Raw genomic sequence first — 17,318 nt, 5'->3', positions numbered from 1 at the left:
GAATATTTGTGTCTCAGTGCTTATTCAAAACTTAAGTTTCCCTCCATTGTTGCTGTTACCTTCCTTTCATTCCTTATTATGATCACAATTTTCTTCCTCCTGCTGCATCTTACTTTCCTATTCCTTCAGTCTTTTCCCCAAGCTAATTCAAAACAGTTTTCAGTCAGGGACTTGTTCGTAACATTACAGGTTACAGCTCAGCCTTGGGCAAGAAAATAAATGTGTTTTTCAAAACAACACAAAGTTGCTATTTATAGAGCACTACAGGTATGCATGTTGCTTTCCTGACACATAAGACATGACAGGTTGGTGCCAAAAGCACTTGCATTCAAAGTAAGACGTGGTGTGGAAGTATAATCGACAAGTGGCAGTACATAAAGAAAGCTGACGTTAACAGAGGGTAGGGCAATGTGGGTGTTTGTTGGTACAGCATATGTGCCATATCAATTTCAACGTTATTTTTTCTTCCTGGTGAGGTACAAGAATGGGACAGCACTGATGGGCTTGCAGAAATGTTGGGGAGATAGAAAGGAAGGTTATGGGGCATTTTTGATTCAGGAATAAGGGCAGGATGTGGTGTGGCGATCTTTTCGTATGGTCCCCAAATGCTTTCTCAACTATGTTTTCGTATTCCATGTCAGTGGAACTTAAGTATTAGATTCCCACATAGAAACCTCAGGAAGTATTTACAGGGCACTGAAAACACTAGACTCCTAGTTTATTAACTAGAAAGTGTATAAATGTAAAAGGCCACCAATTACCACCCGGTTGCCTTTTTCTCAAAAACTTTGATGTGTTGGATAACCTGTTCGGTGTTGCTCAAAAGATGGACACACATGACTTCAGTTACCTGTTTGCTGGGATGGCAGACAATCCTATAATAGCCAGTACCACTATCATTAGAGGGGAATTATCTTTTCAGCTTCTGCACCTTCAGCCTCTGACTCATGCAGCACTGATCCACATAGGTGGCAAATACTGATGTTTACAAACGTTTTACTTTGGCTGTGTTCTGTTGGCAGACAAGGAGTCAAGTGTTCACTGTACTGAGTATGTGTTCACTGTATTGAGTGTGTCTGAGTAGTATTACAACATCTAATCAGCGCTTCTCACCATCTTGGCAACAGTTCCATTGTCTTTCAGGAACTCCTACACATTGAAATGGAGGTAGACTGCAAAATAAGAATTTGTCTTCAGCTCAATATGATGGATGATGTGTTCCACACTGTTAAAGTTTACCAAGGCAAATGAGAAAGCGGGGTGTGATAGATGGAAGGGCTAAACTGTTTAGTTACTGCTTTCAATGTATGTGGAAAGCATCATCCATAATTAATCAAAATCGCACATACCACATGCTGTGCTGCTCTCGGCCATTCCAACAGTCTTCCCAAATCTCTCTTCCTTTTTCCCCAAAGAGATCACTTCTGCTCTTGTATGTGCAGTCAACAGTCTGGTCCCTGGTTCATCTGATTATTCACAGAGCTCTCCATAAGAGAAGAGTAAGTGGGAAGTAACTGTTGAACTTTGGCACTCAGTCTGGAGTGAAAAAACCAGTGTTTAGCTTTGACTCAATGTCTCCCCAAAACTAGGCTATGTGTTTAGCTCGAGTACAATTTTTTGCCTTTAGGAACAAATGGTATGAGGGATGCTGTCCTACCTGCCTTTAGTGACGTTTGTTTAGTATGGTACACAAGTTGAGGTACTTACTCTAACTTAACTACCTGTACTGTAACAAATATGCTGAAGGTGTGATAAACTTGGAAAACTTCAAGAATTCTTCTAAGAGTATAATATTGGTTGCCTGATGAGGAGCGCCTACGTTTACATGCTGCAGTGTGGGTCTCCACATGTGGCTGAAGGGCCCAATTCAGCTGCCCAGGTACAAGCACTTAGTGCTGTACGAGGTACTTTGATGCACCCTTCTTGGCTTCGCCATCGCCATGTGTCAGTGCTGTTTAGATGCTGTAGACACGCCAGGGCCTCTCAAATGGCGCGAGGTACCTGTACGTAGGCGCTGACTTGCACACTAGGTGTCTAGTCTCTCGCTATAACCGATGGTCTCCTTGTTCTCCATCCACAAGATTGCATTTTAGGTAGCAGAGAGGTCGTCTGGGCTTTCTGGCACCCTTGTAATCTTCTGCCTGTGCTTGGGGTGAGAATACTCTCGCAGATGTTGTCCAGCTGTGTTGGAGGCCATAATTTTGAACTCGCACATTGTTCTTGCCAGCGTATTGCAGCAAAGTGCTGCCCTGCTGTGATTTTGACGCTCTGCCCTGTTTTAAATTGCTGGATACCTATTTCAAAATAAAATACCATACATCTGTTTTGAAATACCACACCATCTAGCCCCGACTCTCAGGTCCAGGTTCTTTCTCTTGCCTTATCCCACCCATGTCTGAGTGAATGGTACCAGTCCCGTTTACTGCCAGTCCCCGACAGCTTGCTGTACTGAAAGGCTCCTGGTGAACACTAGCATAAAGAGGCAGATGCGTGCAAATGTAAATACATTGAGACGTGAAGTTTGTTAAGGTGTGTTTAAGGTGTATTTGGGGCCACTTGTAGAATAGGCTGTAGGCATACCTGTTACCTCTTAAACAACATTTTTGCAGCCATCACCTGTAGTCTGTGTATGTTATCTTTGCTTTCTACTAAGTTTTATTTCCAATTCTGGCAAGAATACACTAATAGAAAAGCTTTGCATGAAATCTGCTTTTTTTTTTTTCCTTATTTAATTACACCCTCTCCGAAATCAGCTGAATTGTCTGTAACGACGAGTTACATTAGAAAAATTCCATCTCTGAACTTTTTAAGGAATTCTGGTTTTCAGGGACTTTGTAATTGGTTAGTGGAAATAGATCATTTAAAGAAGATCTGAGAGACAGGAGGTGAATAGCTTTTGAATACCTGTTGCAGTTAGCTAAAGTGAGTCCATCTAGTTAGTGCGTGTGTTATAATTTAACACAGCTTTTAATGTGTTGGTAATGGAAACATTTATGTTTATACCTCTCTCCCCTTTCCTCTAATTTGAAGAAGTTCATGGTTAACAACTTAAAATGTTGCTAACTGTTAATATCAAAAATACTTTAGTAATTTTTATATAAGAAATACCACCGAATTTCATAAAACAAAGCTGTTTTCTGCTTTATGTTGTCCATAAATGTACACTTTTTTTTTTAACTGTGACACGTAAGTAATCTCTTTCATTTTAACATCTTAAAAGATATTTTTTATTTCTGTTTGGTCACTTTATTCTTTTTTGAATAGATGTTAACTATGCCCTTTATTACTTCTGATTTTCTGAAAACATAAGTAACAGAACTATAGTGCTGTGAAATCATCCAGGATAGACAAGATGCTGAAAGTGGGATTGATTTCCTTGTGTTCAGGCCCACTTTCCAGCTCTTGAGATAAGCTTACTCATAAAGTTTTATCCTGGCACACCTTGCTTCATGTGGATTTTAAAGTGTCCATTTTTATAATACCTGAAAATTGGAAACTTTGTATTTTGGATTAATTATTCCAGCTAAAGGAGGAATTTATTACAATGCAGTAAGAAGGGGCAGATAAAAAATACATCCTTCATTGAGTAGCAGTGCATGCAAGCTGGTTCATTTCAATGTATATTTTCCATTACATTTTCATGTTGATTTTTAAGTTTTTAACTTGGTTGATACCTTCATAAACAGGCCACAGATACCATTCACTTGAAAAGTTTTGCTTTTATTTTCCAGAAATTACTGGTTATGAGTTACTTTATTGCATATCCTTCTGGGGAATAACTTTTCTCAGACAAAATATTATGAACATTGTTGGCTGTTGCAACACCCTTGCCTCATTTGGAAAGCTGCAGGTGTGGGTTTTGTTTGTTGTTTGTGGTTGCTTTTTTTTTTTTTTTTTTTTTTTTTTTTTTTTTTTAGCAAACTCCAGGCAGATACAGAAAAGCAGCATTTCAGGGGCAGTAGGTTGGTTTTTAGAGATCAGTTCAGTATAGACTAACATTGATTTGTGTGTTTGGAGAGGTAGGAAAAGGTCTGTCCTTACTGATTTGGTGATTTACAGAGTGTTATTCTGCTCATAACCTTGCTCAGTAAGGAAGAAAGAATTCACTGTAGGAAACTGTTGCAGACTTTAATAAAGAAAAGGAGGAAAAAATTTTACTTTGTCACCTTTGAAATTATATTGAGAATAGTCATCAATGGGGAGAAGTCATAGAAGGATAATGGAAAAATCTTTAATTTGCTATAACAATCTGTGGTGGTAGACTTATGCCTGTGAAGCCAGGGCGAGATGAAGTAATAGTTCTTAATAAAATGGAAGTGTTCAACATTAGCAAAATGTAGGTATTGACAGTCATGAAGAATGGTATCTCCCACTTAACTGAAAGACATGCTTTTAGTTCTTAACCTGTATTTGTGTTTTTACACACTGATGTCTCTGTTGTATCAACTGACGATTCCACAGACGTTTAACTAGACCCTGGTGTATTTGTGATGTCATAAATGTTATTATCATAACAAATGTAATGCAGATACTGAACTCAGGTCTTAAAAGATGAGGAAAACAAATTAATCCCTTAAGGTGAAGTATTTGTGTCTACAAGTTTGGTAAGGATTTCAGAACAAACTGAATATCTGCGTAATATAGAACATAATATTTAAAATGGGAAAGCACAGATTTTTTTTCCTTATGGTTTCTCCCCAACTTATTTGTGCATACAATACAGATAAGACAAAGTTGAATTTGCAGGGTTTGTGTAAAGGATTTAAATATGAGTAAGAAACTGCTAATGTAGCTTAAACGGTGATACAGATTTCTCTGAGACTAATAATTCATTGTATCACATTTCTTAACGATAGTGCACTTTTGGCGAGGCTTGTGAGTCCTTTTGTTCAAATAAAACATTGACAACACTTGCAGAGAATAACAGTGAATGAATAAATGTGTTTATTCATAATAATAATAATAAATAATTCATAATAAACCCTGTAGAGTCAACCTAAGCCCTTCTTGCAAGGAAAGCCTCACTGGATGAGGCGTTTTGCAGAGAGAAGATGATACTGACCAAGAACCACTACAGAACTCTCAGTCTGGCAGCCCACCAAGAGCGCACCTCTTCTGGGGCAGCTTTGCTCCGAGGGCAAGGTCTGTTTGCGTGCTACATGGACATTAATCTTCAGCCGGTGATAGTATTAGGTCAGGGAAGGCAAAAAAAACCCAGAAGCGGTGGAATGGGGACGGCCACCAGCGGTGTTGGGACCAGAAGACAGAAGGCAGGTGCTGCCTGTTCTGGTGTCCTGCCAGAAGGAACCTGGGCCACCGATCCCAGGCTTCATAGAAGAAACGGCATCGGGGGAAGAACTTCCTGGAAAAAAACAGAACTGAAGCAGCTGGGTAAGAGGCAAACTGCTGCCTTTACTGTAATTTTGTGGAATGTTTGACAAAATAAGGGACACTTTTGCCTGCTTTTTGACCCGTTTCTCACCAGTAGTGAATATGATGCGTGCTGTGAGTCGGTCTTTTCATGCACATTTTCAGTTGAGGGCAGAGGACCCTGTATTTCACGATTCCCAGTTTTTCCTGTGCTGTAGGCAACAGGCAATTCAGCGTGGATGCCACATGGGAAAAAGTGTAACATGCAGTAGGTGGTTTCTGGTGTACCGTTCTGCTTCAGATATGTGAAACAAGGGCAACGTGTCCCATCTATAGAACACTCATGAAGTGACAAGCACGTGTGTATATGCATGAACTATTCTGGTGGTAATAACCAGGAACTGATTATTAAATCACTTGCATGACCTGTTCTTGCATTTTCTTCACACTTTCAAATTTCTCAATAATACAATGTCTGTAGGTCATGCTATTACATCTCAAAGAAGGCTGGGAAAGGCAAAGATACATCTGTGATGCTTTATATGGCTGCATCCTTCTTAGACATCATATTTGTTTATATTTGTTTATAGTTGAGTAGACTCAGTAGTGGGTTGCAATAACTATGGATGCTGTAGAAAGTGCAGGTCCTTTGGAGTTCCTTGCTGGTGTTAATATCTACATCTTCCTAACAGAACAAACTGTAAACAACCTATGATTTTTTTAGGCTTGCCACTGAACGAGATTAGTGCAGAAGAGGTCGCAGAAACTGTAGCAAATTTCAGCATTCGTCATAAACAGGATTATTTGGGCAAATTACTTCTCACCTGAGAATACATCTCAGCTCTACTCCTTCAATCCTCCTCTCTGTTAATTTTCTCATCAGTCTTAGGAGAGCAAAGAGCTCTAGAAAGTGAAGGTTTGCTACTTGTGGCTTGGAAAAATATTTTTGTTTTCTTCTCATATATTTCCAGCAAGTTCATACCTAGTCACGTCTTACCGGCCTGAAATATTACAATCACGTAACTCCCACCTTCTGCTTCCGTATATCAAGCTTACAAGAGCCAGCGTTTCATTTACAAACAAAACGTCTGTAAGACCCTTTCCACTGTTCTTAGGAGGCGAACAGGTGACAGAACAAACTTCAAGAAAGAGATGAAAGAGGATGCATCATCCAAGGAGATGAAAGCTGCAAAAATGCCATCAAGATGAACGTTTCTGGGTTTTCCCCAAACACAAAACTGACCTGCTATTTTCATTGCTTTTCAGGGCCATTTGTCTCAGCAGACACAAGGACCCATCAAAGAAGTAACACAGATGCTCGATGGATGAGAATTTTCAGGTGCAGCAGGAACCTGCTGCCTGAGGACTGAAAGAATGAGCAGCAGAGCAGACTGCTGGAATGAGAAGGGACTAATGAACAGGAGTCAAAAGACGTGGCCACCCGTGACACAGAAGAAATCCAAGCTACTCGTGTACCTGTTTTTCCTGCTATTGTAGCTGCATCCACTGGACAGTTCAAGGCTCAAATCATGCCTGTGGTGGCTGATGCAGTCCCTGAGTGGAAGAGCATGTAGACTCCAAGGAGTTCTGCTTATACAACATGATACGTGGACAGTCTTAGAAAAGCTATTTTATGCAGTGCTGTCTTCCCTACCGCCATCCTGCTGCTCAAACCTTTTTTGCCAAGTGCTGTAATGTTGACCTAGGATTTCAGAAGCTAGGATTTTAAAGGGTAGGCTAGGGCTCCAAAATTAACAGTAGCTGCAGACTTCCCATATTCATGAATTTCTGCCACTCTGGGCCAAGGATTGCATCGTAGAAAGACAGTTGCCTTTCCAGTTTTCAAAATCATGAGTATTTCAGAAATAGGGACATACGGTAGCTGTATAGATGCCATTGTCTGCATCCCCAGGACCGCTTTAGAAGCCTAATAACTATTTTGTCATTGTTATATCGGTGATATTAATACTTACCACGTGATTGAACCAAGTGGTAATCCCTTTGCTAATGTTCATTGGTGTACCGCTGACAGTTTTAGCCTGCCAGCATCAGTGGTGAGTCGCTGAAGCACAACTCTAACTCTTTGATGAAGGATTACCCTGAAACTGGTTCTTTATTAGGATTTGGTTGTACTCTAGTTTCCAGGAACTCAAACCTTGCATTTCCTTTTCCTGCACTGAACTCCTCTCTATCTTACCTTCCATACCTACTGTTTGATTTTAAAAATATGAAAATGTAGTTTATTTAATTCACGGGAATATTTAAACTATTTCCTGGACAGCAATGGTTTTCTATGTCAGACCATCTGTGGTAACTGAAAGTCAGCCTTAGTTGAGGTGGAAGATAAGGTGGTCTCATCGTTACCTGGCCAGTGTGCATGATATAGTGTCAAGGGCAGGTAGGCACTAGTAATTGGGACTCGGGACATAATGATATTAGAAATGTTGGACCTTTGAAGTACAAGGATGTTTTTGACTATTTGCAGGATACTCTACCAGTTCTTACCATGAGGACCAGTCATAAAAAAACAGCTGGAGTGGTAGCCTTGCTGTGACTCAGTTTCCTGGAGTTACATAGGCATCCTATACATTGAAGTTACTGTTAGTGACGACTAATACCTTGTATAGATAGAACTGTACTGTCACTTCTTATTACTCGACAGTTGTTAGCAGCTTTAAGGATTAGAGGAGCTCATGATGGTGCTAAATAGGCTATGTATTTATGTGGACTGATAAACAGAGATTCCCAAGTCACATTTGTTGTTTCTGTGGACTGAACTTGCCCAGCGTGAGCTAGGAGGTCGACCCAAACCAGCAGTTCCAAGCTGTGTGTGATGTGTCGTTCTTGTGCATAAATCCAAAATGTCGATCTTGAAATGCCCTGCTTGCTGTTGGAGCTGCCTATTCGAAGACAGGGAGACCCTGCTTTCTGTTGCAGCGTGAGAACTGGAGGCAGACATCTGCCAGGCACTGGAACCTACGGCAGGGGCAGGAGCTGGTGGCCTCCCTGCTGACCACGGTACCAGGAGAAACATAGCCGCCTCAGCCAGGCACAGCACATGTGCTCCAGAACCTGGCCAGGAGGCCAGCGTTGGCGGTGTTGTCAATGACAATTTAAGAAATGACCCATTACTTGCCCACAGCAGTGCTTCACTGAAGTCTGCCGCATCACAGGAGGCAATTCAGACCAGGTCATTCAGTGCGTGCCTTTCTGCCCCTGCCAGCCTCTTCGGATTATACAGGACAGAGTCATCTCCCTTTGGCCCTGCGGCAGAAGAGACCAAAAGAGCTTCACCTTAGATTACCTAATGCTGTTGTGGTTGGCAAGTCTTCTTGAGATGTCAGGCTTGGTCTCAGTGTCTCTCCCTAAATCAGCTAGCATGAGTGGGGTTGCAGACATCTTCTGGCCTCCTGGACACATGTCTTAGGTGTTGAACGTGCCTCCAAAACGTTTGGGGCATTTGCAGCTTGCTTTTCCTCAAAGACCCTACGGGCCTGTTCTGAAAATGCCCACCAAATCGGGCACCACAAGAGGGGTAGGAGGGAGAACCATCAGATTTGAAAATCCTGATATCAACCCAGGGCCCCAAGCAGCTGAACAGCATCGACTTAACAGGTTTTGTGCATGGCCACCTGCAGAAACAACATGCTAATAAGGTTAGGTACCAAATGGAATTTTTTAGCATCTCATTGGCACCTGAAGGCAAGACCTTAGTCACTTAGGATGGATTCGTCTCACCTGTCTTTAGACATCCACGGTGTAGATACCTGTGTCTGACTGTGTCACTGCAGCCTTGCTTTGTATTCACTGCAAAGAAACAGGCACAATTAGGGCATGATTCATCTGACCTACTTTACACATTTACGTGAAATTCATCCTTATCATGACACTTTAGTGTTTAAATCTTTGCGATTCTGAACATGTACTGCCTATTCGTGTCTAAAATTATTTGTTAATAATCATGCTGTTACAGTAGTCAGAAGGGTTCAATTAGTAGGCTGTCAATAACATATTCATATTCTTCTGGCAGAGCAAAACCTTTCTTTGTGTTGAAGTAATTTGTTTTCATTTTTATCTTCTACAGAAATTATTCAGAGACCACTCATGTTTGTTGCAAATTCTGACATGACTATGGATGTTACCTTCTTTTGCTTCAGATAAACTTCGAAGAAGCATGCCTAACCTCACTCGGATGCCAAGTACCCCCACCATTAACAGTAATGCTGGCTTTGCTAGTTCTCCGGTCACTGTGAGGAACAGTCAAAGCTTTGACTCCAATTTGCATGGAGCGAGTAATGGGATTTCAAGGATGCAGTCGTGTAGTAAGTACCTGTGTTCTTTGGCTGTGTGCAAAGAATCGATAGAGTGGTAAAATACGCGTCCCAGTCACTGATCCTCTGCTTTATGAAAAATTAAAAGCAGACTGTGTTCCTTTTGCACCGTATTTTAATATAGCACAGGATTTTCAAAGTTTCTATTTTGGAAAGCAAATTCTGCCAATCTTGTTACGCTGTATTGAGAGTTTCATCACCTCCTTTTGGTTTTTTTCTTTGGCCGTTCATTTTGTGCCAACTTTAAAACTAAAATTATAGTTAGTAGCAGTAGTATTGTAGAAGCACCAATAATGCAATTAATTCATATAAGCTTACATTTTTAGTTTTGATATTAGAATTGAAAAGTGCTTTTCTTGGTAATTTGTACAATACTGGTTTTACAGTACACTGTATAAATACTACTTTAAAATTCATGGCCTCTCTCCTACTGAAGCTGAGCCACTTTCTTCTGAGCAAATGTGGTAAACAAGAGGGTTATATCCTCAACTATAATATACTTGTTGAGTGGGGGAATTAAAATGACTAGTTAGTTAAATTTAGGTGACTTCTTGATGGGGGGGATGAAGGGAGTATTGATCTAGTGGATGTTGAATTATTAATGTGGAGTGGGAATGAGAAAGATTGAGATCCAAACCCATCTTTTCTAGCACAGTGGTTGAGGTACTCTGAGAGGAAATGGAAAAAGTGGTTTTTGCTGGACACAGGCAGGAGAAAGTATTTAACTTATACCTCCCATGTGAGATTTTGGAGGGAGAAGTTGGCAAAACCTTTTCCTGTGGGTGTTTTCTTTCAAATTTGAGCAGAATTTACAAATGTCACCAAAAGTACTAAATGGCATATTTTCTGGAAAATGTACTCGACTGCTGGATTTATTTTCTTTTATTTTTGTCCTGTTTGAATAGGAGAATCAAAGTAGTTGTTCAGGTTCCCACCTGAATTTGCATGGTAGTGCATTGAGAGTTTAATTTTAGAAATGCCTATTTCTGTGTGTGTTTATGTATGTGTGTATATATATATATGTGCGTGTATAAAATGTGATTTTTCTGAAATAATTTTTTTGAGAACATTTCTAATAAGTGGCTGTGCTGGGGTATTTAAGGAGCTGTGTTACAATAATAGTTCCATAGCAATATATTGTCAGTATTGTTTAATTGAATCACACATCTGTATTTTGTCCTGTGTCTCTAAATGATCTTAAGATGTCCTTTTCCAGAGACTTGAAAAAGGATTAGCCTGTATGTGGTATGTTAGTTTATGTGCTTCAGGCTTTTGACAGTTTGCTTTGATATGTGGACTCTGAAACAGATGCGTGTTTGATGTACACCAGAGGGCAGGATTGTGTAGAAAGTCTCTCTATAAAGCTTCTGAAACCCATAGCATTGATTTAAAATTATAGTTTACATAACATCAGCCTTGAAATATGCTGTTATATTCAAGACCTTTTTATAGCCTTTTTATTGTTTTTATACATAAAGTGTAGACATCTGCAACCTTCTATGCTTTAATGCAATGTTCCTTAAACAAGATGGGGCTATTGCAAGCAACCTTACAGAAATCTAAATAATCTGACAGTAATTAATTTATACCTTCAGCAGTTTCTCTTGCTTAAAGCTCTAATTGCATAGCTGGAATTAGTGTGCTTGTAATGGCTAATGAAACCTCTTTGAGGAGAAAAAGAAGGATGAATATGGGGTGGGATTTTTGTTCAGGATGGGGATGGAACAGGGTATTTTAGTTCAGTGCAGTGTTACTGGATACAGTATTGGATCCAAGAGGTTTTTCAGCAGTTTATAATTAGCAAGTAAATTGTATAATGATGTGTTTATCCCAATTTAGATCTATCTAGAAATCAGCATTACTATCTGGCCTCATCTGTTGCATACTGACCTTGTTACTTTTCCACCACTCTTTACAGTTCCATCCCCAGGACAGCTTCAACACAGAGTTCACAGTGTGGGACATTTTCCCGTGTCTGTCAGACAGCCTCTCAAAGCTACTGCCTACGTAAGCCCAACTGTACAAGGTAGTACTAGTAGTAGTAGTAGCAGCAGTATTCCAATATCCAACAATTTACAGTTATATTCTAACACTGGGATCCCAATGCCAAACAAGACTGCCAGTCAAGGAATTGTAGGGCGCAGTGCTCTTCCAAGACCATCGCTGGCTATCAACGGGAGTGGCATACCCAGAAGTAAAATTGCACAGCCAGTTCGAAGGTAAGAGTTAAAACAGGCCTCTTTCCCTATGTGGATGGCTTTGGCTTAGATTGTGGTGTTGGTTTCTGGGGGTTTTTTCTGAGTACAAAGCTGGGCTATGAAAGAGAAGCGTTTCTAGCTCCTAATGTAAAGTCACTGAATGGGTGAAGATTTCTTTCCAGAAACAGCTTTGGACAATGCCTGCTGGTAGTTCCTAGTAAACTCTAATATTGATAGAATGTAATCACATATAAATAAGAATGGATTGCCATCTATCAATAAGTAATCAAAACAAATGGAAATCTCATATCATTGACATATGTGGCTTGCCTTCTTCTTGACTTGTGCCAACTGCTATTTCAATGTCACAGGATGAGCAAATCTTAGAGTACCCAAACAGAAAGTTATGTCCCTGTCGTTGTAAATGGCAGTAGACTGTAAAAATGCAACCTGTGACATTACAGCATTGTGAGGAAGGAAATGTCCTGGATAGTACAGTCTTGGGTTGAACCAGTGTCTTTTCAGTTCCAGCTGGGAGGCAATGGGCAAAAAGGGAATCGTGGGGTATCACATACTTGCAATGAGCTACATGTTAGGCAAATGCATTTTTCCAAGAGAATTTCGTCTCCAAATGATTTATTTATTATTTTTTTTAAGGGAAGCAGTAAAATAAGCTTGAGGAAAGAGACTGTGTTTTAATCACCTTATCACAGCTGGGAGTTAAACTCTTAGCTGTGTGTTCTCTGATTAATAGGTGGTGATCAACTTTTGTCAACTCTTCCAACTCTTTCTTCCCATTGCAGGCATCCTCCTCTTGCGAGGGCCTGCTGCGTGACCACCTGGTTGTCTGTTGGATGAATTGTCACTGTTTAGCTCTCCCCATTTTTATGCTTTTCACTAGATACTGGCTAGATCCAGAATAAGGTCAATTGCTCACATTCTCTCTTTGGTTGAGTTTCTTGGGGATTACACCAATGTGACTGACAACAGATTTTGACCAGCTGCAGTGAAACTTTGATAAAGAGCTGTCAGGTTTCTTCTTTGATGAAGACTGTACCATGAGATTTCTCTTATAACCTCCTTTGCTCTCTGCTGGAACTATCTGTGTTAGAGTTCTTTATAGTAGAGGGTTTTCTTTCTTTTTTTTTTTTTTTCTTTTTTTCCTTTCCTCAATTTCATGGTCTTCTGCAGACCTCTTAAATCTTTCATAGCAGCGTGTGAAAAAGACAGAGGCTTTCTGGGCCGCAAAGACCAGTCCCTTGCTATTTTGTAATTTTTCATATAACAAGCAATATTAAGGAAAAACAAAATTAAGAGGTTTCAGTGGGAGGGTGAGACACTGTACTCTCTGTTTTTATTAGAAACTGTTTCAAATCAGTAACAAAGCTATTTATAGTCCAGAAAGTCTGGGCTTCTGTCTTCGCACCATCAAATGTACCTTAACAGCATCATATGTTGCCGTAGAGCCAAACCAATGGTCCTTGAACATAGATGGTCTTTGCACTGTGGAAATGACAAGTTTATAGGACTCTAAAAGCACAGACAGATTGGAGCTCAGCCTACAGTTCTTAGAGACCCTTGTTTCATTTTATTTGTTCATGTGGAAAATAAGGGCGGTTTCAGTTCGTGTGGAATTTTCTTGGAAAGAATTCAGCCATCAGCGGCAGATTTTCTCACTGTTGATTTTTGTCACTGTGGTCATTTCAAAGGAATGGTATTTAAGTTTAAGAGTTTAGCGTCTGCTAGTATAATGAAAATTAAAGTGGTTTTAGTCATAACCTGATTAAAAGTACAAAAGGTCTTCTGTTTTGTTTTGGGTTTTTTAAATCTATCAGATCTTCAGGAAGAAGTGCACATTCAGAGCAAAGCTGTGCCTTCATGCCTATGGCCAGACTGTTACATAGCCAAGTTAGTGGCTTAAAATAGGTTGTTAGACATTTTATATAGGGCCTGCATTAGGGAACTTCGGTATTTACTGCATAGGATCAAGCATGTGAGGGACTGCTTTTGATAATTTGTAAAATAAAATTATAATAGCCAAGATAACCGACTTAGCTAAATATTAACTGATTTTCTCCTTGCCATCAGAGATCCATGCGTACAAAAGCAATGTAAAGAAATTTTAACGGTATAGTCCATCTCTACTTAGCCTTACAAGCGAAGCAGCACTTTTTTCTTGTTTGTTCCTGTTGAATGGGTCCACACAACCCTCAGCCCTCTCCAACTCTGTGCTCAGGGCTTCTGGCAGGCCCCTACCTTCCAGTCCTCCGCTTTCTATCCTTACACAATGTGAGGGGCAGCGGGGGCAGCTTCCCGCAGGGCAAGGTGAGCCAGGAGCTGAGTGGGACAACCAGGCTGCCCCGCAGTGCCCAACCAAGAGCAGCATGGATGGTGACCAGGGTCAGGCAACACTCCCAGCCTCCAGACAGGTCCACAGTGATGAGGCAGGTCCCACCTAAAGCCAGGAAGTCCATCAGAAGCTCAGGGTCTGGATCATCCCAGGTACCAGGCGCAGGCATGGCAGCAGCGTAAGCAGAGCTCCGGAGCCAAGGTGGGAGGCTCGCTTGTGTTTGCTGCTTTGTGCTGGAGCCAGTCACGGCAATCCAGCTGGTGATGGAAGAGTGGACTTAAGACCCTCCAGAAGCTCTGTTACCTCAAAACCGCGTGGCATCATACTGGCAGCTCGTGCTTCTTTGAAACGGTTTTCAACACTGGCGCATTTCCCTGTTCACTGCCCTGTAGCAGAGATTCGGCTCTGGATACGTAGCAGTATGCTTACAGTTGTTTTAAGCTTAGTCAATTATTCTTTACTTTTGCCCTCTCCGTTTTTTCTTCAGGACTGTTAAACATACTTTCCTCTTTTTATTTATGGAAAAAAAGAAATGAAAGTGGCAGTTGCAGAAAATGGCAGAGGCAGGTCTTTTTATGCCTCAAGTTAACTGGATTTATATCAAAGATGAGTGATCCTGCAACAATGTGGAGCTGCACAAAAGCAGCTTGGCTGAACCTGAGTTTAACGAGCTTTTTTTTCTTAAGTGCAAAGTTTTTGCCACTAAAAAAATCGGTTGTAGCAGAGAGGCAAGAAGCTGCTCTAATGACTGCTTTTAACTTACTGACTCTGCCTGCCCTTACAACATACCTCTGCCTTTTTCCAGCCAAGAGCATTTGGAAGGGAGAGGAAGCATCAGTAACTCACAGAAAAAGCAGAGAAGTGTGAGAACAAGGCTTTGGACCTGGTTTTATAAGAAACAGTTTCACAGAACTGAGACATTTTATTTTCAGCAAATTCTGGTGTAACTAAAATATAGTTGCAACAAATGAGAGATAGCCTGCCTTGTCACCAGTGAGTTGCCAGTCGGATCAAGTCAGATGGTTGTTTTTCCCTTTTTTTATCTTACTTGAAACAGTTACCTCGGTAGTACCTGGAGTGTTTGGAAGATGGTCAACAAGCATTTTATACTAAGTCCTCGATTAGTGAGAGACACGGCCCTGGTGTGAGGGTGGGGGCCTGGAGGATGGCAAGTTCCCTGCAGGACTGGTGGTTCTGGGACTGGCGGCTCTCTGAGTTCAGCTGTGGGATGGAAACACATCGCCGCATGTCTTGGATAAGAGCATCTGGAGCAGGCTTTGTAGAGTTCTTTGACCGATAAGATGCCAAAATTCTTTAGTGCCTGCATAGTGCTTTTATAAAGTGCTGTTTTTTTCATGAGCGCGCTGAGCACAACAGCTTTTTGGAGAATATCTCCCATTAGGTCTTTGCTGTCCGTAGTGACAAAAATAGGGTTTTATCATCTTTAGCCCTGAAAAAACAAATCTTCCCATTTAGAGGGGTCTCGCGCATCATGACAATTATTCACCAAATTCATTTTTACAAACCTTTTACCCTGTTAAGACTAGTAACAGTAATGGGGTCTCATTGAAAGTGGCCTTAATTTCACCATAGATGTTTACATTTGCATTAGCATGGAGCCAGAAATATGCTAGAGTGCTGTCTCCAAGCAAGCCACAAAGCCAGTGTCACTGCAGAAGTAAATGATGTTTGTTACCTTGATCTTTCACATGAAATATGACTTCCTTTCCCTTTTTTTGTCATTTGGTTAATACAGTTTCCTTCAGCCTCCAAAGCCACTTTCGTCACTCAGCACGATGCGGGATGGGAACTGGAGAGATGGCTGCTATTGATGAAAGATGCCCATCAACAGTGGAAAACAAATAATGCGGATTTCATTACCCAGCTGGCTGGGTAACAATGATTTGGGAGAGGAGAGTCATACGGTATTATTTCCCCTGGGATTTTAATATGTAACCACCCATAATACAATGTCATTTTTAAAAAATGAACATCTTATCAAATACTAAATATTGCACTTAATCAGTTACCTGAACAGCTGCATTGTTATCAGACTAACAATGGCAGTGTTGGCATTTGGAACTGAAGAAAGTATTATATATGTGCAACATACCAGAATATTTCCTTGGAAAGAACTAGGAGATAATGCTTTCGGGCAGCTTTGCCATACTGAAATTCTAAGACAATTTATTCAGTGTAAAGGCATCATGCATTTTACTTTCAATTTGGGGGGACTTATGTATGTGCTTGAATTTTTTTCTAGTGTTTCCAGTACATTTTATTTTGTATACTTAAGTTCATTTAAACTTGCCTGAACCTTGAACAACAGAGAGATAATTTAACTTTTCTGTGCCATAAATAATATTTTTGGGGTAATGTACTTTTTTAGCGCTAGGAACATATCTTACAAAATCGTACCATTGGCAATACAAAGCAGTATATTTATGTTGCAGAAGCACAAAAAAAAGTAGCATTCACTGGAAATTGCCATCCAGCTGGGTCAGCATGGTTTTGTTGGTCTTTCACCTTTTGTTCAATTGTTAATTTATTGTCATAGTGTTTTGTATTTAAAATGGCAGCATAAGTCACATTGCACTTACAAAGATACAGTGATCTCTAAAACTACAGTTGGTTTTCAGTACTTTATTACAAAGAGTAAAATTGTAATGTTTTATTAACAGTTGCTTATGGAAAATGAGTTTTAATGCGAATCTTTTTGATAGATCTTTTACAAAATCCAATTGCACTAATCAATGCTTTCTTATAATGGCATATGACTTAATATTTGATTACAACTGTGTATACTGCTGTTTTGGAATGTTTCAGAAATAAAGAATCTATTTCAGCAATAATGTTGTTCTTGAGTGTGCAATGTAAACATTGTCAGAATTTAGCAACTGACATCTACTTAGCTCCTGCAGTTTTTATTGCTTGGCATTTATAAAGATTATGCTGGATTTTTGCAAATAGTAACTAAGTTCATCTGAAATTTTCTGATTTTTTTTCAATTGTGTTATAAAGCTATAGTATGCATAGAAGACAAATATGTATTGTTTTATAATCAAATCA

At 40.2% G+C, this 17,318-nt stretch overlaps 1 protein-coding gene across 3 annotated transcripts in view; it reads left to right on the top strand.

Annotated features, from left to right (window-relative positions):
* Window positions 1-17,053, top strand: part of SLAIN1 (SLAIN motif family member 1) — a 53,814-nt gene extending 36,761 nt beyond the window's left edge. For all 3 annotated transcript variants that reach the window (XM_049815924.1, XM_049815923.1, XM_049815925.1), the window contains 3 exons: window positions 9,528-9,692; window positions 11,620-11,920; window positions 16,006-17,053. In XM_049815924.1, coding sequence (XP_049671881.1) covers window positions 9,528-9,692; window positions 11,620-11,920; window positions 16,006-16,081 — 542 coding nt within the window. In that variant the 3' untranslated portion in view covers window positions 16,082-17,053. The remainder of the gene's footprint in view (window positions 1-9,527; window positions 9,693-11,619; window positions 11,921-16,005) is intronic.
* The last annotated feature ends 265 nt before the right edge of the window (window positions 17,054-17,318 follow it).

Source organism: Accipiter gentilis, chromosome 13, assembly GCF_929443795.1.
Source record: "Accipiter gentilis chromosome 13, bAccGen1.1, whole genome shotgun sequence".
NCBI lineage: Eukaryota > Metazoa > Chordata > Aves > Accipitriformes > Accipitridae > Astur > Astur gentilis.
The sequence above is the reverse complement of the archived record's forward strand: the minus strand, read 5'-3'. Positions and strand labels throughout refer to the sequence as shown.